The sequence below is a fragment of the Squalius cephalus genome (genome assembly GCF_949319135.1).
Source record: "Squalius cephalus genome assembly, chromosome: 3".
NCBI lineage: Eukaryota > Metazoa > Chordata > Actinopteri > Cypriniformes > Leuciscidae > Squalius > Squalius cephalus.
The window spans coordinates 22,344,601-22,368,612 of record NC_137124.1 but is presented as its reverse complement, the minus strand read 5'-3'; the positions used below and the strand labels follow the sequence as shown (position 1 = coordinate 22,368,612).

The following is a 24,012-nucleotide window of genomic DNA, read 5'->3' as shown; positions in this document are numbered from 1 at the left end:
GAGCCATCTAGGACTACAGTTAGTGTAGCGCATTGATGGATTTAACTGATGTGTGGTAAAAGGCAACAGGGGAAGGTAAATTTATCAGTGTTAAAAGCAGGATGAATTCCTCTAGTGTATGTGGCCGAAATTGCACAGTACTCACAATACAACCAGGCTGGAGAGGTTGGCGAAAGCGTTGTCTGGGATGTGTGTGATCCGGTTAAGGGCCAACGTCAGGGCCTGCAGGTTACTCTGGTGCTGTAGGGGGCCAATGGGAACCTCAGTCAGGCTGTTGTCATCCAACCAGAGGTGCCTGAGCTGCTGCAGACCCTCAAAACTGTCCTCAGGCACTGAAGTGATGTGGTTAGCATCCAACCGTCTGCACAGAAATAGGAAGAGATTTCAGGAACCCTGATGCGGATAGAGCATAAATGAGCTGAAAACGCTTTTACTTATCGAAACAGCCGCTTCTACAAATACAGCACCATGAGGGCGCGCATATTGGGAATAACAGTGTGCCGTCACATAGGTGCTAAAACATCAGTTAACACTCAGTCTCTGCACACTGTGCTGTTAAAGAAACACAAGACGTTTCCATGATCTCACTACACTGGCCTCCCCTTTCACACAGCCCAGGCGGGACCCCTGGCCCCACTCAGGGGCCGCTTCAATGGCTTTATGAGAAAAAGGAACCGCACCTTTCAGCCCTGAGGGCTTGTGACCGAAATAAACAGTGCTGTGTCAAATACTGTAGATGCTTAAAAGATCTGACTCAGTATGTATATACTTATCAACAAGTGTGTGTTGCATATGACTTCAGAAGACTATGAATATAGCGCACAAGTCATGTGGAGAATTTTCTATTTCTATTTTCTAAGTTAGGGCACTGAGAATTGGAATTGGAGCCAATCACTAGGAGGAAGGGGTTGATGGGTAATAACGGTGGGGTGGTGACTTCCTGTTTATAAATGGCTGACACTGACTAAGCTATACTCTCCCTGCCCTGTGATTATACAATTAAAACACAAAAGACTAGGGTATGTGTAGGTGGAGATCTTAGTTAGAACAAGAAAAAAGCCTTATAACCTTACCACTGGAACAGGACAAAGCACAAAAATGTGGAAACCCACACTCACTCACAAATTCTCTGTTACCAGACCTTGCTGAATTGCCTACTTAGATATTCTAACTCAAATAGAACCTCATAAATGACTAAACTGACCTCACCACAGCGATTACTAAACCACTCCTACTGCTTTTCAAAGGCGGTACCGCATCTATGTCCATCAAACATAATGACGTCACAAGTCGGATTGCTTGCTGATGTGCCTGATAATTTTGGAATAAATGACTTCAAATTTTATCATGCAAAAAACAAAGCACATACATTTTTATCATTATATTTATTATGTTTAAACACTAAATATAACAGTAGAAGTAGAAAATAGTGACATTACAAGGGGAAATCTACACAAGTGTCAAAAAGTCAGACTTTCTGCAGATCAATGGACCGAAACCTCTCAGGTTTAATGGAAAATCTTGATTTGTGTTTCAAAGATTAACCAAAGTCTTATGGGTTTAAAATGACATGACAGTGAGTAAATTAATTTCATGTTTGGGTAAACTATCCATTTGAAAATAAAAATACATAGAACACCCAAATATTGAGTAAAAAAAAGTCAATTTTAAATTAGACTGAGCTAATCCTATTGCCACTTTTCTGTATTAAATCATTACTAAAATTATAGTGCTGTGTCCGCCATCTTGGATAGACTTATTTTTCACTAACTTGACTCAATTTCATTCTATGCAAAAAATACAGGTCACATCAGAAACATGCATGATGCCTTAAAATTCTGCATAGTCAGTTTATTATTTGGGAACAGAAACACACAGTTAAACAATTGTTGTGGAGCTAATAAATGTCTCTGTGTAATGGAAATATATTTGTGGATCTACCAAATGAAAATATAAACACAGCTCATAATTGTTCACAATATTTCTTCCTGGAATAGTGTGTGTACAGTGTACTTTAAGCTTAGTTTTGCTTGTTAAATAAACTTTTTGTGTTCTCTCAGGCCATTCTGAGAAAGGAGGACTAAAGATCGCACATGTTCTACTAATGAACCAATAGCAAGTTTTCATGCATGTACTTTTCCCCTTTTTATCTGAGTGCAATGCATTAGGACAAATTTTCAGCACTGCGAGGCATTTGTGAACTACAGTGAGAGATCATCTAAACTGACGTGTGCTTTGGATATGAACTCTGGCTCACTTTCGGCTTTGGCACGTTTAAGAATGTTTAATTCTCCGCTCTACACAGACATGAAGCTTACACAATGGGCATAATGTGGGGCCGGTGAGTGATAAGTAAACTGAAATCAGTTCATGAATGACACAATTTGGCATTTTACAGTCCCTTAGATTCATTCTAAAACGGATGGTTAATTTGCGAATTGAACCAAATCAATATTCAGGGAGGTGAGAGATGGCTCTTATCTATGGAGATACGGATCTGTCAGCTGCAGCTAAAGTCTGTACATGCTTCTTATTTTGAACATGCAGATCTGGGCATGTCCACATCAGCCATTGCCAAACCTGAGCGCACACACAGACAAACACACAGTATGAGATTCACAGAGAGTCAAAAGGGTTGGGTGGCATAGATGACAAAGAGACAGAGAGAATATTAATTTAAGATGTATATCTACAAGTAAACAGTTGGCCACAAGGGCCGTTGTAATGTAACACATTAGCAGCTCAGCGTTTGTTAAGATTTATTACTTTAAAAGCCATTTCTAAAACACACCACAGATCACAGCTTTAACGCTCAAGGAGACTGAAGGATAATTGTTTCTGATAATGAATTGCTCTCTGGTCTGTTAACTGGCAAACCACAGAATTGACTTTTGAGGTTAGAAGGCAGCGATCTTTACCGGATCGCTGCAAAATGTGGCACAGACGGCCACTTGAAATTATAGATGGACGTAAGATTATAATTGTGGTTTTGGAAACAGTCTGAAACAGTCTTAGTGTTTTTGCAATCGTATTTCTAGAGTATATCCATATCATCAACTGTTCTAACTAGGGATGCAAAAAAAATGTAGCCACCTGAAATGTTTTAAAATTCTATTTTAAAGAAAGAAGGAAATGGAAACTTTAACATTAACATTACTTCACCATTCAATAACAGAATCATTAACATGGAGGAAAAAGCAGTGTACACTTGAAATGATCCAGATGTAAACACCGGCTGTTAATAGGTTATATATTGAGACATAAGGTTGAGTTGAACTTTCTTTTGATCAAAGGATTCAGAAAAAAATATCATGGCAGCAAAACTCTTTTGATAAAAATTGATAATAATAATAAATGTTTTTTGAGCACCAAATTAGAAAACTAGAGTGATATCTGAAGAATCATGTGACATTGGAGACTGGAATAATGATGCTGAAAATTCAGCTTTGCGTCACAGGAATAAATTACATTTTAAAATATAATAAAATAGAAAACAGTTGTTTTAATATTTTGCAATATTAGTGTTTTTACAATATTTTTGATACAATTTTTGGAGCCTTGGTAAGCAGACTTTTCCACAAGAAAGAAAAAAAAACAACTTTTACTGACCCCAAATTTTTGAATGGCAGTGTATATATTATATTAATTTTGTGTATAATCACTTTTTTGTATAAAATTAATAAAGATCACAGATATTTTAAAGAAAGGCTATTTTAATATTAGAGTTATACTATATAACAGTTTTTGGTATCAACTTTCAGCCAGAATATTCAGTTTAGGCCAATTATTTTAATTTCAGTGCATAAATAGATACAACCAAAAAAAAAAAAAAAAAAAAAATTCCACCAAGAGGCTATCAAACAATTGTCATTAAAAAAAAAAGTGCAATAAAGGTTTTTAAAAGTTTTTTTGGTAGCCTGATTAGCACAGTTGAAGAACCTGTGCAGAAAGCCTGCAGGGTGAACACATTCCCAAAGGACTGCCCCCTTCCCTCTCTCTCATGTGTCTCTCGTTTTTGGCCTCTGCTCTGACATATATCCTACTCTTTCCCTCATCAACCATGCTGAGGGCCAGAAGGCACATTGATTGACAGGTCATTCTCTGAGGCCTTATCCAAAAGCAGGTGGACTGTGCCAAAACACATTAATTCAGCACCACAGGGAAAAAGAGAGGAAAAACACACTACATGAGGGGGTCAGACAGAAAGAGACGGAGAAATCTGGAGAGGTGATAATGGTTAAAAACCTGATTTTTTAAACACATTGTCACAGAGCAGAAACAACAGCTGGACTAAATCTCATTGAGACAACTTTAGAGGATAGACACACAAACAAACACAACAACGCATAGTTACAGGAACTCTAATGCATCTGAGACATTGCCATGCAAACATTTCTTGATAAACCCCTACTTATTACTTCCATTAGAATTAAATGCATTAAATCATTTTTAGCGAAACATTACACAAGCAATAGACAAAATGAAATGGACACAAACTATTTTGAAACAATGTGTAAATCAGCTGTATCTGCAAAAAATTATCATCTTGATTATCTAACTTGCTATTCACAGCAATAACATCAAACTTAATATTAAATGGGGTGCTTTTTGTTTTAGTGTTTTCTCCTTAGAATTGGAACCTTTTTGAACGCTGGGATATTTGTATTAATAATAAATTGTATTAAGAATATTTCCTAAATATCCAGATATCAGCTGGTCTTTAATTTCATATTAAGAAATTTTATTTAAAGAACCTTGGGTTAGCTAAATAAACGTAGAAAAAAAGGTTATAAAGAATACAATTTCCTTCAAAGTTTGTTAATTGTTAGTGTTTTAAAACAACAAGGAATCAGAAAAATAAAAAATAAAAAAAACCACCAAACTATCAGTATTTACAGATGTTGTTCTGAGTAATTTGATTTTGGAATCGGCTCACAAAATCTGTATTGCGCATCACTATTTTATACTATCTTTGTAACAAGCCTTTCGCCGTCACAAGTAAACTACTGTTCAAAAGTTTGGGGTCAGTAATATTTATTTCATGTTTTTGAAAGAAGTCTCTTATGCTCACCAAGGCTGCCTTTATTTGATCAAAAACACAGTTAAATATTGGAACAGAAATATAGTGAAATATTATTATTTAACAATTTGACTGTTTTCTCTTCATATATATTTTAAAATGTAATGTCTTCCTGAATTTTTAACAGCCAGTACTCCAATCATACTAATATGCTGATTTGATGCTCAAGAAACATGTCTTATTATTATCAATGTTATCAGATGTGCTACATTTTGGCAGGATTATTTAATGAATAAAATTTATGTGAACATATTTTTTTTAACAGTGTAACAAGTAACATGTTTTTACTGTCACTTTTGATAAATGCATCTCTAAAAGTAAACATTTCTTTATATATATATATATATAATAATAATAATAATAATAATAAAAAAAAAAATAATATATATATATATATATATATATATATATATATATATATATATATATATATATATATATATATATACAGTGAGGAAAATAAGTATTTGAACACCCTGCTATTTTGCAAGTTCTCCCTCTTGGAAATCATGGAGGGGTCTGAAATTGTCATCATAGGTGCATGTCCACTGTGAGAGACATAATCTAAAAAAAAAAATCCAGAAATCACAATATATGATTTTTTAACTATTTATTTGTATGATACAGCTGCAAATAAGTATTTGAACACCTGTCTATCAGCTAGAATTCTGACCCTCAAAGACCTGTTAGTCTGCCTTTAAAATGTCCACCTCCACTCCATTTATTATCCTAAATTAGATGTACCTGTTTGAGGTCGTTAGCTGTATAAAGACACCTGTCCACCCCATACAGTCAGTAAGAATCCAACTACTAACATGGCCAAGACCAAAGAGCTGTCCAAAGACACTAGAGACAAAATTGTACACCTCCACAAGGCTGGAAAGGGCTACGGGGAAATTGCCAAGCAGCTTGGTGAAAAAAGGTCCACTGTTGGAGCAATCATTAGAAAATGGAAGAAGCTAAACATGACTGTCAATCTCCCTCGGACTGGGGCTCCATGCAAGATCTCACCTCATGGGGTCTCAATGATCCTAAGAAAGGTGAGAAATCAGCCCAGAACTACACGGGAGGAGCTGGTCAATGACCTGAAAAGAGCTGGGACCACCGTTTCCAAGGTTACTGTTGGTAATACACTAAGACGTCATGGTTTGAAATCATGCATGGCACGGAAGGTTCCCCTGCTTAAACCAGCACATGACAAGGCCCGTATTAAGTTTGCCAATGACCATTTGGATGATCCAGAGGAGTCATGGGAGAAAGTCATGTGGTCAGATGAGACCAAAATAGAACTTTTTGGTCATAATTCCACTAAACGTGTTTGGAGGAAGAAGAATGATGAGTACCATCCCAAGAACACCATCCCTACTGTGAAGCATGGGGGTGGTAGCATCATGCTTTGGGGGTGTTTTTCTGCACATGGGACAGGGCGACTGCACTGTATTAAGGAGAGGATGACCGGGGCCATGTATTGCGAGATTTTGGGGAACAACCTCCTTCCCTCAGTTAGAGCATTGAAGATGGGTCGAGGCTGGGTCTTCCATCATGACAATGACCCGAAGCACACAGCCAGGATAACCAAGGAGTGGCTCTGTAAGAAGCATATCAAGGTTCTGGCGTGGCCTAGCCAGTCTCCAGACCTAAACCCAATAGATAATCTTTGGAGGGAGCTCAAACTCCGTGTTTCTCAGCGACAGCCCAGAAACCTGACTGATCTAGAGAAGATCTGTGTGGAGGAGTGGGCCAAAATCCCTCCTGCAGTGTGTGCAAACCTGGTGAAAAACTACAGGAAACGTTTGACCTCTGTAATTGCAAACAAAGGCTACTGTACCAAATATTAACATTGATTTTCTCAGGTGTTCAAATACTTATTTGCAGCTGTATCATACAAATAAATAGTTAAAAAATCATACATTGTGATTTCTGGATTTTTTTTTTAGATTATGTCTCTCACAGTGGACATGCACCTACGATGACAATTTCAGACCCCTCCATGATTTCTAAGTGGGAGAACTTGCAAAATAGCAGGGTGTTCAAATACTTATTTTCCTCACAGTATATATATATATATATATATATATATATATATATATATATATATATATATATATATATATATATATATATAGAGAGAGAGAGAGAGAGAGAGAGAGAGAGAGAGAGAGAGAGAGAGAGAGAGAGAGAGAGAGAGAGAGAGAGACAGAGAGAGAGAGAGAGAGAGAGAGAGAGAGAGAGAGATCAGAGGAAGATGCTTACAAAGACTGCAGGGCATGGAGATTCTTGAGAGCTGCACTGGGAACAGTCTTCAACTGATTGTTCTGAAGCATCCTGAAAAATAGGTTTAAAACACCATTATTATTTACTATATGACACATCTGTCTGATATCACATCACAACACAATACATATACACTTCTCTACAACATTTCTTCACAAATCATGAGCCCAGATAACCACAATGTCAGCTCTAGTGTTAATGTAGTAGGCTATGTATTTTTTTGTGTGTGTGTGTGTGTGTGTGTGTGTGTGTGTGTGTCTTGTTCTGAACTAATCACAGTGCATATCTTGCTTCCTCTACACTATCTGCTCTCTGGCGTCACTCAAATGGCATAGGCCGCAAGGACAGCTTTTCCCATTTAGTGCCAGGCCACAGCACACACAACCACACACATATATACTGTAGTCACATACACGTAGCCCAGCCAAGAGGCATTCATAAACGCATGACCACAGTAAATAAAAACTGGTCTCAAATCATCTCCAACATCTACAGTTCCAAAGTCCTTGGCTTTAGGTCCACAATAGGTTTTCCTAACTCATTCCCAACTTCCCACAACAGTGTCTGGATGAGCCTGTTACAGCACTGTGGGGCTTTGAAACAGCCCTGGATGAGGACAGGAAGAGGAAAAATGAGCTTTATGTAAAGCATGGCTGAGGGGACCAAGCAGCTGATAAGCTACATTTGAATTGGCTCACAAACACCTTTAGGACAAAATATGAGTTAAAGAAAAGAAAGAAAGAGAAAGAGAGAGGGAGGGGGGGGGGGGGGGGGGGGGCACATCACAATGAAGGTACTCCATCAGACACTGACAGACTTGCTGATCCAGTAGCAGTGAAATTCCTGTTAGTTACACAACACCACTTAACAACTCAACAAAACACACAGCAGGATCTACTGCTCTCTCACTGCGCTATTCAAGATCGTCTCTCTGGGTGAATGAGTAAGCCTGTATCAAATAGAGGTGTGTGTGTGTGTGTGTGTGTGTGTGTGTGTGTGTTTGTGTGCAATACTTACAGAACTTTAAGCTGATGGAGGCCAGACAGAGCCTCTGGGTGGATGAAAGCAAGGTCATTACCAGCCAAACGTCTATGGAGAGAGAAAGATATTTCATTTCAGCTAGACTGTTAAAAAAATGTCATTCTGATGGAAAGCTGGAGAAGGGGTGTCAAAGGGAGTGAATGCAAGGTTGTGAGTGGGAAGGAACACAGAAAGAGCGATTAAACAAGTAATAAAAACTCGGTGAGTGTTTTAGCGCAATTTTCTCACCTCATGGGATCACAACACTAAGAGATAGTAAATCTTTTCCTGGATTTTTTTTGTGCGTTCCCGAGATTAGACCTTCCTTAACATAATGCCGAAAACCCGAAGTCTCTAGGTGGTCTGGTTGAGGAGTAGATAGAAGTGCAAGACTGGTGCGCACAGACGCACAGAACAGAAATCATGAGTTAACAAGCGCAATTTTGTCCGGTGGAAAATTGCGCTAAAAAGGAAGAGCTACAACTCTAAATTAGGCTGGATGAGCCATTGTAAAATGCTGATAAACTCACACTTGCAACTGTACATTCTGCATTTTTTTAACTGACCCTTCCCTAAGCCCCACTTTAAAATGAAACTGACCAATCCTTTAACTTAGTAACAAACTTTTGCTTTTTTTTCCAATGGGAGTTAGTTTAATTGGTAATAGGTTTAATAAAATGAAAGCGTTTGAAGAAAACGTTCCCACAACTCAGAACAGCGTCACTGCTTTGTCACTCATAGTTAGTAACTTGTATCTTGAGTTACTTGAGTACCAAATCAGCATATAGATTTCAAGGATCATGTGACACTGAAAACTGGGAGTAAATGGCAAATAGAAACATTTTTTAATTGTAATAATAGGCTTGTTCGACTTCATGCAGCTCTGTGCAGACCGATCGGAGACTGACTTGAAGCAGTGCATGCCGGTTAGAAATTTTGCCCGACTTGATACAGCACCGACGCCACGTGACTGTGACGTATGCCATCAAAGTACCGCGAGAGCAATTCGAGTGTAGCCGGAGAACTCAGCCAGCGCAGCTTCTCAAGAGCGGCTGCACTGGGCTGCACGAGGGCTGATGACGACACAGCTGTTCCACGATTGGCCGGATTCACCGCATGACAATGATCACGTGTGTTTCGTGTTTATTCGAACGCCTTTAGTTCCTCTAAAGCTCACAAATCAGTTTTTTCAGTAAACACTCTTTTCATGTAGTTGCGATGGTATATTGTGCCATGTTTATCAAATTAAAACTGATTAAAAAACGTAGACTCCCCTTCATTGATAGTAGCTTATGTTGAACTTTATTCTTGTTCAGACGGTGTATGAAGCAGTACATAAAGTATTGAATGAAAATTTCTCTGAAATGTCTGTGTATTATTTGGCAAATATTGCATTTATTTCACTTCAGCTGTGGTAAAGTATGCAAACACCACATGAGCGGTCGGGAACCAGAAAGTGTCCGACTTCACGTCTCCGTTTGCAGCTCCTCCCTGCCTGCACGCGGCTACTCTCGCCGATCAGTTACATCCAGCCGCAGCCGATGTCGAACACACCTATCATTTAACAATATTACCGTTTTATTTCATTCAAATAAATGCAGCATAAGAGACTTCACACACATACTGTACATCAGTATCATGTTATTGCATAATTTAATTTTACTACTAATACGAATTGTACCAAAATTAATATTTCCCACTTTCTGAGCACATTTTACAAAAAATCGTGTGGTTTACAGAAATCTCCAGTTTATGCCAATGAAATATTCTGTAAAGTTTGTCTAGATTAGCAACAGTAACTAAGTGGGGTGTGCTTAGCAAAGGGTCAACTGCTATGTCACTTGGCAACCATAAATGGGCTACAGGCTTAGTGTGGGAGTACAATATATACAGCAGCCGATATCTGCGGTGCTGAAAGTAGTGTGTTTGATAAGCACTGCTCTCTCCTGAAGTGCTAACTTGTTCTCTGTTGGCAAAAGCCTCTACAGACTTTCTGTCTGATTGGGCAGCACAAATACCTAAGACGTGTCAGAATGTGATGGCTGGAATGAATGTGATGTGATGTTCTGATTGTACAGTTATGTTTTGGGCTGGACAACACACACTCAGACACATTCTATTCAGAGATAATCAAGTGGACATCTTGAGTCTGAATTTCACATGGTATGTGAAGGCATGTACACAGGTTATGCTGTACAACACACGGTATGGGTTTGTCAATGCTTCATGTGTGTGAGAGTGCTTGTGTGTGGTAAGGTGGGCAGAGGGTACACATAACTTCACCAAATCAGGCCCAAGAGATTAACACCAGATTTATCACCCACTGAAACTGGAGTCAGAAAACTCACACACACTCTTCTAACTCTCTTATCTAGCTATCTCTCTCTCTCCCTCTCCCCCTCTCTCTCTCTCTCTCTCTCTCTCATATAGGCCACAGAAATAGGCCACAGCATTTCAGAAAGCCTTCCATTTGCCCCTCTCATTACAGGAAGTGCTGGACTGCACATCTATCTAGATGTTTACAGCATCAGGATTAGTTAACGGCCCCTTGGTGGCCCTTAGATGCATGTCTGAAATAAATTGCATCTAAAACAGGGCTGTACGATATTGGTATTGCAATATTTAGTTTTTCTGCAATGTACAGTGAGGAAAATAAGTATTTGAACACCCTGCTATTTTGCAAGTTCTCCCACTTGGAAATCATGGAGGGGTCTGAAATTGTCATTGTAGGTGCATGTCCACTGTGAGAGACATAATTTAAAAAAAAAAAATCCAGAAATCACAATATATGATTTTTTAACTATTTATTTGTATGATACAGCTGCAAATAAGTATTTGAACACCTGTCTATCAGCTAGAATTCTGACCCTCAAAGACCTGTTAGTCTGCCTTTAAAATGTCCACCTCCACTCCATTTATTATCCTAAATTAGATGCACCTGTTTGAGGTCGTTAGCTGCATAAAGACACCTGTCCACCCCATACAATCAGTAAGAATCCAACTACTAACATGGCCAAGACCAAAGAGCTGTCCAAAGACACTAGGGACAAAATTGTACACCTCCACAAGGCTGGAAAGGGCTACGGGGAAATTGCCAAGCAGCTTGGTGAAAAAAGGTCCACTGTTGGAGAAATCATTAGAAAATGGAAGAAGCTAAACATGACTGTCAATCTCCCTCGGACTGGGGCTCCATGCAAGATCTCACCTCGTGGGGTCTCAATGATCCTAAGAAAGGTGAGAAATCAGCCCAGAACTACACGGGAGGAGCTGGTCAATGACCTGAAAAGAGCTGGGACCACCGTTTCCAAGGTTACTGTTGGTAATACACTAAGACGTCATGGTTTGAAATCATGCATGGCACGGAAGGTTCCCCTGCTTAAACCAGCACATGTCAAGGCCCGTCTTAAGTTTGCCAATGACCATTTGGATGATCCAGAGGAGTCATGGGAGAAAGTCATGTGGTCAGATGAGACCAAAATAGAACTTTTTGGTCATAATTCCACTAAACGTGTTTGGAGGAAGAAGAAGGATGAGTACCACCCCAAGAACACCATCCCTACTGTGAAGCATGGGGGTGGTAGCATCATGCTTTGGGGGTGTTTTTCTGCACATGGGACAGGGCGACTGCACTGTATTAAGGAGAGGATGACCGGGGCCATGTATTGCGAGATTTTGGGGAACAACCTCCTTCCCTCAGTTAGAGCATTGAAGATGGGTCGAGGCTGGGTCTTCCAACATGACAATGACCCGAAGCACTCAGCCAGGATAACCAAGGAGTGGCTCTGTAAGAAGCATATCAAGGTTCTGGCGTGGCCTAGCCAGTCTCCAGACCTAAACCCAATAGAGAATCTTTGGAGGGAGCTCAAACTCCGTGTTTCTCAGCGACAGCCCAGAAACCTGACTGATCTAGAGAAGATCTGTGTGGAGGAGTGGGCCAAAATCCCTCCTGCAGTGTGTGCAAACCTGGTGAAAAACTACAGGAAACGTTTGACCTCTGTAATTGCAAACAAAGGCTACTGTACCAAATATTAACATTGATTTTCTCAGGTGTTCAAATACTTATTTGCAGCTGTATCATACAAATAAATAGTTAAAAAATCATACATTGTGATTTCTGGATTTTTTTTTTAGATTATGTCTCTCACAGTGGACATGCACCTACGATGACAATTTCAGACCCCTCCATGATTTCTAAGTGGGAGAACTTGCAAAATAGCAGGGTGTTCAAATACTTATTTTCCTCACTGTATATTGTGATATGAAAACAATTATCAGATAATTTTCTTTGTCTTTTGTTGTTTGATTAACATTAATAATACAGACAGCCACGTTTATTAGGCTGCTTTCACTTTAAGACCAAATGCACGGATACAATATAATGATACGCATCCGTTTTCGTTCAATTGTTTACGTTTACTTAAGACATTTTCGACTGTGCTCGAGCACAATAAGATGAGAAAGAGAACTGAATTCGGTGTTTGTGTGCCACCTGCATGGCTCTGCATCTACTTGCGCTTGAATGCTTTAAACTCGCTTGAATGTTTAAACAGGACTTAAACGTGCAAACGATAAACTTTTACTTTTATCATGGTTAAACACTGCAATTAATCTGCAAATCACATGCATTACGAACCATGGAGCCTGGTCCATACGGATCACGGACCAACTACGATCCCTATTGTTATCGCACTTCCTATATATTGCAGCCCTAATCTAAAATATAGTTTACCCACTGACTTTCATAGTATGGAGGAAAAAAAGACTATGTAAGTCAATGGGGGCCATCAACTGTTTGGTTACTGACATTCATCAAAATATCATCTTTTGTGTCCAGCAGAAGAAAGAAATTCATAGAAGTTTGGAAACTTTCAAAAAGAGGGAAACAATAGAGAGAAATTGATAACGGCAGTAAGAAGAGAGAAAGATGTCAACTTTACCGTCACTCCCATAGCCACTGTATTATAAACACCCTCACAGCAGTGTTAATTTATTGCAAAGGTAATATAATACAAAGTATGGTGTTATAAATGTACATACATACATTTAAAAAAAAGGATGCGAAACTATGGAGTTTATAATATGACAAAATGATTTGACATATACAAATAACACACCGTTTAGTTTGACATCAATTGATACTCAATATTAATGAAATAAATAAATGTAATGTCAGAGAATACACAAAGCGCATCCTTTTGAGATATAAATTATAATACATTTTAATAAAAATAAAACAAGGCCTAGCCTACATCATAAAACTCAGAAGATTATTTATTTTAATATCTCAGATAGTCAGTCTGAATGACAGTTCATGCGTGAACGTTAGGCCTATATAGGCTACCCAAGTCAATGCATTATTCTTTCCTTTTAGTATTAGTGTTTAAAATGTTTCATTTACTACTAATTATATTGATTTATATCTTAATTTCCATGCAGGCTATGACAGCCGCCATTTACCCTGCCATACCCAGCTGATGCAAAGCGTAGGTAAATTTATACAGAAGAAAGCCCTGTCTAGGCTCTTCCCCGGTACGGGTTGTGTCGAGCCATTAGTTTGCTTGTTTGATGAGAAAAAGATGAAATGTATATACATTTTTACTACGTAGTTGCAATAAATGTGTTAAGAATCCATGCAACTGCAGCAGCGGAGGACTATTATTAGAATATTAGAAATGTAATATTCAAGCTGTTTTCTAATTTTTTTACTCTTAATATTAAATCAAAAAAACGACTGAACAAATGATACACGGATTCTCTTGAACCACCACCACGTTTGCGGCAGAAAACTACTGCAGTGCAGCCAAAATGCTCCGTTCGACTTTTCTAAGAGCCTCTACTCTTCCCTGTGGATGACCTGTGACCTACTTTCTGTACGATCTGAATTTTCCGCGGTTTGAATTTTAGAAAACTAGATTTGAATTTTAGAAAACTTCTTCATCTGAAAACTTGAATCTGTATTTTTTTAAAACTGAATATTTGCAGTCTAACAATTCAGAACACAAAATAGCTGTTTGAAAATACATGTCTATAAAATTCTGACATAAAAACATTTCAATGCTCAATGCATTAAATTTCAAATGTTCAATATTCGTTTAAAGAAATCAAATTCAGAACTATTTAAAATTCCACATACTATTAAATTTTGTTAGATTACACTTGTCAATAATTCACATTTACACAATTCAAATTTTGTCATATTATAAGCTCCATACGAAACTTGAGTGCAAATTTTTAAATCATGTAATTCCATGAAGTCAAATGCTGCTGAGATGAATGGAGGTCTTTGTGAAAAAAGGTGATGATGCACCTTTAAAGGTAAACATGTTCCTCTTTTTACTGTCATCCCTTTCTCTACCACACCCTTACATTCTCCATAATACCAAAGTATATGTAATTGTGTGGGTAATTATCTTAAGGCACAGTGCCTCCATTATTCACCAGCAAACCTGGAGACAGAGAGACATAAAGAGGAAAGACAGAGGAAAAACAACAAGAGACAATGGATAATACAGCTGCAATTATGACGGTGAGGACAGGACTGGGGTGGCTTATCTGTCCGCGGGATCATAGGGGTTCAGCTTCTAAGTGTTGAGACATTGCCACACACAGCGAGATGGAAGGAGAGAGAAAACACAGAGAGAGATGGAAAAGACTGTTAAAAAAAAAAAGTTAAAATGATGAACCATCACACAGCAATTGACAGAATATCTGTCTTTCTCCAACCACGACACAAACCCCAAATTAAACAATCAACTGCAGTCCAACTACGTTCTTGTTTACATACAACACATTTGTTGTGGCACACCAATGAGGTTGGGTTAGCTTGCGGGAAAAAGAGACGTTCTTTCCCTCCATGTATTTCTCTCTATATCGTTCTGGTTTGGCTGTCTCTCAAAGCCACCAGATCTGGCCAGGCTTCCATGGGTAGATTCCTTATGCACACACTCAGTGTCACTACTCAGCAGTCCGATGCATTGAGCAGGGAGATGTCACCCCTGATCTTTATTTGTCTGGAACTAATCTAAGTCTCATTCTGTGGTCAGTGTGTTGCCAGAGTTGTGTAGAGCTAATCTGGAGTGTTGCTTTAGTAACCACTTCAGTAAGCATGGGAAATATCATGTGACCTTGTGATGTGTTCAGCCAACATTTCCAAGACAGAAGTGCCTATATAAAACAAATGACAATAGAATTAATAAGGCAGTACAATGCAATATATCCCATATGGCATTGTCAAATTTCCCTACGGCATTGTTTAGGACACGTCCAGTGAGGCTGGATTCAGTTTGCTCTAGTCTAAATGACATCATTTAAAAACCACAGAGTCTGAATGGTGGTTTTTTTTTGCAGGTCAAGAGCTTTAATGATGCACTTTTGTGTCTAAAACCCCCTAGTTTTTGTTCAGAACTAATTGCAGACTTTGCACTTACTTTCTCCCCTCTTAGTCACTGTGCCAAACTCTTATGAAAGAGGCCACTGGACTTCCAAAGCTTTAAGGCTTTGCACCCCGAGACTGCCAACAAAACCTGAACAACAAATCTCTTGGAATATACCAGCACTAACTGAGCCTTACGGCTACTACTTTTAGTTAGACCAAATGTTAGACCAAATGTTATTGGAGTCATTCTCCAATTTTCTTGGCCAAAGTGCCCTAGTTGCCTAATGTAGAATAAGAGGTCTGCCACTAGCAACCATGATCCAGTTCTGCAAAAATCTGGTATTGTCTGAGCTCTAGCTAAATTTTTCAAAGAAAGACAACCAGAGAAGCTAGTGTGGAAACAGGCATCAAAATGATGTACACAACCAAAACCACATGAATATTGTACTTGACTATATGACTTCACCCAGTGACATGAATGCAGCAACACCAAAAAGTTTTGTTACCAATGGGATTGTAGAAATGGCTTATTCACAGTCAGCCATATTTTTTTTATTCCAGGAACAAAAGTGACCGATAACACAGGGGATTTCAAGATTAATGGAGTAGTAGGCTACTTATCATATGATCCCATATATAGCCTATATCATCATAAAAGCAACTTCTTTAGGCCACTGGCATTTATATAATTATGGTACATATTTTTAAATTGATTACAAAAAAAGTATTATTCATGAATTTGTATAAAACATTTAAAAAAAAAAATTAGTGAGTGCACCTTTAAATACAAAACAATATAGCTACATATATATCAATCAGACACAATCTCTGGCATACTCACACAATACATATCAAGCCAGAGACACACATCTAGAGAGGATTAATATTTGACAGCTCTATATCTGTCAGTGGGGGATGATATGTTTGAAGAGAGAGGTGAGAGTGTGTATGTGTGTGGTTATGACAGAAGACTGCATGACTCTGAGGCAGAGAATAGCTGTGTTTCTATTACACCCAATGGAAACACATAAAATTTCGCAAAAAAGCTTTTACACTAACATGAGGTGGTTTTTCAGGCAATTTGAAAAAGGAATATTTCGCAAAACTGCAGTGGAAACAGTTTTTCGCATTTACAGGTCACCTGGCGTATGTAAAGGTGGTCATTCTTTAAAGAAGGCGCAGTATGTTTCGACAGAAGACGAGACAATAGTTCTTTATTAAACTCATAAAAGTCAAAAGTATTACGGGAATACCGGATTATAAACAACAACAAAATGTCAAAATTGATCAAGATCTTGAGTAGGGTCGGGAACTGAGAATCGGTTCTTATCCAGAACTGTTAGTGTTTTTGAAAAATACCAGAACCGTATATATTATGTACCAGAATTCCTAAGTTTCAGTTCCGAAAACGGTTCTGGTGTGATGTGTGGGCGAAGTGCTGGGAGATTATCCTTTAATAGTGACGCCTCGCCTCATATTAAAAATAGTAATTAATGCACTGAAAAGCCCTCGTGCTACTCAAATACTTTTTGCGTCAGATATCAACGCAGAGAGAGTGAGAGAGAGTTTAAAGACAGTAGAGCTGCACGATTAATCTTTAAAAGACCTCAATCTCGATACAAACACCCATGCGATATCTATCTATAAATTACAGAAACGTCTGTCTGTGTGTCTGTGTGTGTGTCTGTGTGTGTGTCTGTGTCTGTCTGTGTGTCTGTCTGTGTGTCTGTCTGTGTGTCTGTCTGTGTGTCTGTCTGTTAACAGCATATCTCTCGAACCGTTAGTCCGATGGATTTCAAACTCGACAGGTGTCTTGCCACGGGCACGAGTAAGTTTGACGTTATTTGGATGAGAAATGCTAAAGATATCGTTAAATATATCATTTTTAAAAGGTTGTGGTTTAAAAATAAACATTCTGACATTAGACGGTTGTATCGGTCAAAGAAGCCCTAAGAAGGTTGTGGTTTAAAAATAAACATTCTGACATAAACACTCAGTCAGCTACACTGTTTACTTCTGAATATTATAGTTTGGTTCCTTCTGAATATTATAGTTTTATTTACCAAGAAACCAACAATTACTAAAAACACACACAAAAACTGATTTTGCACGGGCACTTTGCACTGCTCCCTGAATCGACGGATGTGGATGTAATTCATTGTGGATGTAATTCATATTCATTTGTGGATGTAAACTGAATCTATAAGTCAGCTATGCTGTTTACTTCTGAATATTATATTTAATTCTGGTGCGCTTAACGTTATCGGTACTGTGTAATAGTAGCCTATGCTGTTCACCAACTAAACATATCCTATTCAATGCGATCACAGTCTCTTTCACGGGCATCATTTGTAGTACACATCATGTTTAGTGTAGTAGCCTATTCACAAACTGTTTGCTCAAGCATAGCGTTTTCTTAAATATATCGGTAAAAGAAGCACTTAGAAGGTTGTGGTTTAAAAATAAACATTCTGACATAAACACTCTGTCAGCTACACTGTTTACTTCTAAATATTATATTTTATTCACGGCCATCATTTGTAGTAACCTGTCAGCTATACTGTTTACTTCTGAATATTATATTTTATTCACGGCCATCATTTGTAGTACCTAGCCTGCTCCCTGAATTCAATGCGTTCACAGTCTCTTTCACGGGCACCAAACCAACAATTACTAAAAACACACACAAAAACTGATTTTGCACGGGCATTTTGCACTATTTATTCCTAAATGACAAAAACTTCACACCGGAACATTCAAATCTGTTTGCTCTTTCGCTGACCCAAACAGAGCAGTTGACAATATACTGTATATGAAACAGCTTTACTTTCAGTCTTTTCAACCACACAGTATCGATATTTCTGTGTTACAAATATTCAAATGCTCACAGAAGTACTGAGATAAAAGTTTATAGTTCGAGTATAAACACTGATGTCTACGGTAGCAACCAAAATAGAGTAAATCACCTTTTGAAAGTCGCTACCTTAAATAACGAGTGTATCGATTACATCTGATGCTTCACAACATTCATAAAGATGACTGTTGTTAAAGCTGCAGTCCGTTACTTTTTTGTGTTCAGAATTTACAAAATGTATACAATGAGCGAGTACATCATGAATGCCTTTTTTTCAAACTGTGTTTTTGTCTTATCCTGAATCACTACAGTAAGCCTGTAATAAGCGTTTATACTCTGACTACTTTAGACCGGCCGGGGATCGCAGCCGCTGCGGAGTAGCCCAGTACCTACGTGACTCGTCATAGACATAAACAGAGAGAAGTAGCTCCAGCAACAGTGTTCCTCCGCAAGACGCATGCAGTTCTGTTTATTAACTGTATCCAGGAATGAAACGGGTGAAATCTTTATGAATCAATCATTAAAACCAATTTTAAAAATATTATGTTCTACACACATCTTACATGTATGTTCAAGCATATTCTACCCCTTCTGAGAGAGTATTCTTCTTCACTGCTGGAGATAAAATAAGCTAGGAGAGGTCCCAAATTATCCTAGAGAATACAAAAATGTTTATTTTCCTTCAGAAAAATGTATTATTTTTGCAAAAATTGCTAAATAATATGTTGAATTTGTTGACATTACCAGTCAAGAGCGATGTGAAGAGCGATGATCTCTTCTCTTAACTTTTTGGACCATTATTTTGACTTAGCCATATTTCTAACATGCAGTCAAACATGACACTCAACAAACCTAGTCACAGGGTTCCCAAATTCAAGGAACTTTCAAGGACTTTCCTGGTCCAATACCCTCAAATTCAAGGACTTAATGTGGGGACACATTTGTTGTGTCCAACAACAAACGTTGAGGTACCATCGTAGTAGTTTCGTGTGCACGTGAACGTCATGGCAACATACAACACAAAGTACCTCACGCAGGAAACACTTAACGTAATGCGTAAATGCGCGTAACTAACGTAAATCAAGTAAGCTAATATGCACAAAGTGTTGGCGAAATAACACATTAGCACATAGGACCTGTATCTATGTATGTTAATTTTCTAAAACTTTCCAGAGCCTTGAAATTTTTTTTTTTTCAGATTCACAAACTTTCAAGGATTTCAAGGACCGGTAGTCAGTTCAGATATTTCATGTATTCTATCTCAAGCACACCTGGAGCAACTAATGAAGCCCTTGATTAGTTGAATCAGGGTGTGCTTGAGACAACATCTGTTTTGCAGATTAGTGTGGTTGTGAGGGATTCTATTCAGGGGGTTGAATAATTTTGAGACCGAGGAAGTAATTAAAAGTTGCATTTTCAGTTGAATTTGGGGAAACCACTTGAGACATTTATTGTGTTGAGCTCTTTCAATTACTTTTGTTTGATTTGTTCATTGCAAACAGTTGAAAGTCTGTAAATTTTGCCAATAACCCTGATTTGCAATGGGGGTTGAATAATTTCGATTACAACTGTATTTGAAAGCGCGCAGTTATACCTAAATCCCATTGATAATTAAAATACAATCTGTCATATATAATGAGAACAGTATTAAAATAGAATGTTGTAAATTCTTTGTGCTTTAGTTACCCATGTTTCAGCATTGTTTTCACCTGTGTCCTTATGTGCAGATGTAAGTTTTAATATTACTTTTATGTTGTGTATCTGATTAATCCCATATTGGATGCGTAAGCGCGCTTCAGTTTACCAGTGTTCATTCACTCTTCAATGTCAGCTAAAACTGCAATGCCTACATTATTGACTATAATTGAGTTATTTGAGATGGTTATTTTCCTTTTAGATGTTGTTTTTTACAAAAAAAAACATTGAAGATATTGTTGATATATTGATGATATTATTAATAATCCAGTGTTATTTTTTCAACAGTTTTAATTAAAATCGTTTCTCGTTATGGTGTCGAAAATGCATAGGGATGTCAGAGCCAACATAAATGTATTGCAGATATCATTAATTAATTTTAATGTACGACAGAATTAGAGAATTAAAGTCAGAATCAGGGGGAATCAGAATGCCAAATCCTGACTGGACTAGAGGAGGAGGTGGGGATGGAGGAGGGTAATTAGCGCCTGAGAACGCGATAACTGCTGATAATACTGAAGGAGCTTAAATGTATACAGTGATAGGCATTGTATTCCTATAGGTAGACGTGGATCAGCTGATGCTATCTTGACTAACTTGAGCTTGACTAACGTTACTAACTGATGCTACGCTTAATTTCTGTCAGGACCACTATCGTCAAATATGATTGACAGTTAGCATACAGTTTGGATTGGCGGTATGGTTCTGTTCTGGGCAAGAACTCCCTGTGCATCCATGCAGCCTAGCATGGATAAGAGCAGGGAGAGCAGCAATAAGCCCCCAAAACCAAATCATATATATTTATTTATTTTTTACACTACCGACTGATGCTGATAACGGTTCATACATCCTGATGTTAGTGGCATATGTTGAGTACTAAAGATCCAATATTGTGGGGGAAGCATCACCCCAAGCTGGAGCAAGCAAGCACACATTGCAACAAGCCTGTTGCTGTAGCCAATTTAACAGCTGAATAGGATCTATTGGGCAAAGCTTACACCCCTAGCGGCAGCATGTTGTATAATTGCGGAACTATTGCTAAAACTAGTGTAGTTTGGCAGGAGAAGCATACACCCTACAGCAATAGCTCTGACTAGTGGCAGCAAAAACCAATACAACAAGCAAGTTGTATAATCACAGAACTATTGCTAAAACTAGTGTAGTTTGGCAGGGGAAGCATACACCCTACAGCAATAGCCTAGCTCTGACTAGTGGCAGCAAAATCTGATACAACAAGCATGTTATATAACCATAGGACTAGTATTAAAACTTGTGTAGTCCGGTCGGGGAAGCATACACCCTGTAGCTCTGAGTCATATGCAGTGGGCAACTAAGCACATCAAGTACAGTGTGCTTCCTCATTCATGAAAATGATTTCTGCTCCTGTCATACTGAATTCCATTGGTTGTGGAGGTGAAGATGACGACTCCCATGATTCCACACTCATTCACAGGATCATCAAGATACGATGTTATTAGTGTTGAATGACAGACCTCTGCGGTGAACATACCTAATGTGTATTTGCACAATATGTTACCAATAATCTAGATAAGCTTTAGCCACAAGCATGTGTTAACTTTAACACAGCATGTTGCAATAATTGGATTGAAAAAAAAGAGCTAATTCTATGCAACCAGATAAGGCTAAAACAATGCTTTGATTACCACAGCATGTCGCTTAGTACAGTATGCTCAATAATACTAGAAGCCTAAGTAATGAGCATATATTCAATAACATTTGCATTAGCAACCAGTACAGTACTGATAGCAATGTTGCTGAAACAACGAAAGCATTTTGCTGATACCTGGATAAGATTAGCACAGCATGTGACACAGCCATGTTCCAAATAACAACTGGGCTAAATAACCATGTTTCCAATAGCAACTAACAGCTTTTAGAACAGTGGTTCTTAAACTTTTTTTGGTCGCGCCCCCCTTTAAACATTTTTTAAAAAGAAATCTGAGCATGTTTTCAATAGCAACCAGATAGCCTTAAGAACAAGCATGTTTAAATTACAACAGATAGCCTAGCCTTCAGACTAGAGCAAGCATATTTCCAATACACTACAGGCCTAGCTTTAAGAACGCTGTGTTTCCAAGAACTAGATGTGTCCGATACCCGACAGAATCAACGCTGAACTGACTCAACTGAATAGTGACTGTTACTATGTCTTTTTAGAGCTGTGCCGCAGAAAAGCATAAATGATTCCGTTTGCAACATGGATTGTTATTTCCTAACTATCACCACAAGCTGCCTGAATCTGTGCTGCATAGTGCTAAAAGCACAGCATGTGCAACGCGAGCAGTTGCCAATGACAACAGATAAATAACACACATAGCCAATATGATCGCATAAGCCTAGCAAGAATGTTTTAATGAAAATGACTAGATAAGCCTAAGCAACACGGATAGCATTAGCAACAAGCATGTTGCAAATACCCTGATAGCTTCAAGCAATGAGCATTAAAAAGGAACTTAGCTTAGCTTCGTGGAGACTTTCAGAGATGAATGGTGAGTGAATCACATCGAGTCCTGTGTCAATAATGCAGCGATGTGAGCAGCAATGCAGACTGAGGTCACTTCCAAATCAGGCAGCTTATGATCAATGCGGCGAATCTCGTGTTCAAGTTCACGAACTTGAATTAATCTGAGGTGAAATCCTTGTGGGGAACGAATTCCTCTCGATAAATTCACGATTACACGATTCCTTGTGAGATGATGCAGTTTGCCTGCCAAATTTCGCCATTTAATTAGCTCCTGAAAAACGCAATAGCTGCTGATAATACTGAAGGAGCTTATATGTAGCCTATACAGTGATAGGCATCGTATTCCTATAGGTAGACGTGGATCAGCTGAGAGTCAGCTGATGCAAGTCAACTAACGTGACCTGCCAGAACCGACACTACGCTTAATTTTCATGTCATTTTTTTTTGTCAACAGTGTTTTAAATAAAATATTTTCATTATCACAGAAAACTTTCTGCATTTTCACAATTTCCAAAAACATAATTTAGACTGATTTATAAGCTGTTTTCCTCAAGGGGACCAAAAAATGTCTGCACACGGACAAGGATTTCAGATACTGCCATCTTTGTGGGGACATTTTGTCCTCACAACATAGGGTTTACCTGGACCACACACACACACACACACACACACACACACACACACACACACACACACACACACACACACACACACACACAGTTGATGATCTTGCAATAGCTTTTGAGTGGTTACAACAGTCTAGGATGTGTTTAAAGATAAATGTAAGTCCAGAAAGTGAACTCCTGACCCTCTGATTAACCACACCCATTGTGTCCACTGAACCATGAGCAACCTGACAAAGAGCATCTGGCACAATACAGTGCTGTACAGGTCCCTGAGACCTCCTGCACCCCCCATCCCATTCCCAGATAGCACACGCTTCTGAAAACTCCAGTTGTCACGGAAACCATTGTTTTGCCCTCCTTCTTCCTGCCATGCATTCCTTCTCACAATGCGTTGAAAAGCAAATTGGCCTTTGACAAAGCGCTGGAGGACTGTTTAGGAATGAGAGCCGAGGAGATTGGAGTGGATGAAAGACACACAAGGGTAAGAAAACACACTCCAATCAAACGAATAAAAAAGGAAAAGAGCGGAAAAGAGTGAACAACAAGGGGGAGCTGACTTTGAGAGCTGGTCATTTCAGCAGTCTGGAAGCACTGGTACCTGAT

General features: G+C 38.5%; 1 protein-coding gene across 1 annotated transcript in view; it reads right to left on the bottom strand.

Annotated features, from left to right (window-relative positions):
• lgr4 (leucine-rich repeat containing G protein-coupled receptor 4) overlaps positions 1 to 24,012 on the bottom strand; it is a 63,085-nt gene that overhangs the window by 12,296 nt on the left and 26,777 nt on the right. Inside the window, exons 4-6 of the mRNA XM_079866899.1 lie at positions 8,372 to 8,443; positions 7,334 to 7,405; positions 146 to 361 (exon numbers count right to left, since the gene is read on the bottom strand). Coding sequence (XP_079723025.1) covers positions 146 to 361; positions 7,334 to 7,405; positions 8,372 to 8,443 — 360 coding nt within the window. The remainder of the gene's footprint in view (positions 1 to 145; positions 362 to 7,333; positions 7,406 to 8,371; positions 8,444 to 24,012) is intronic.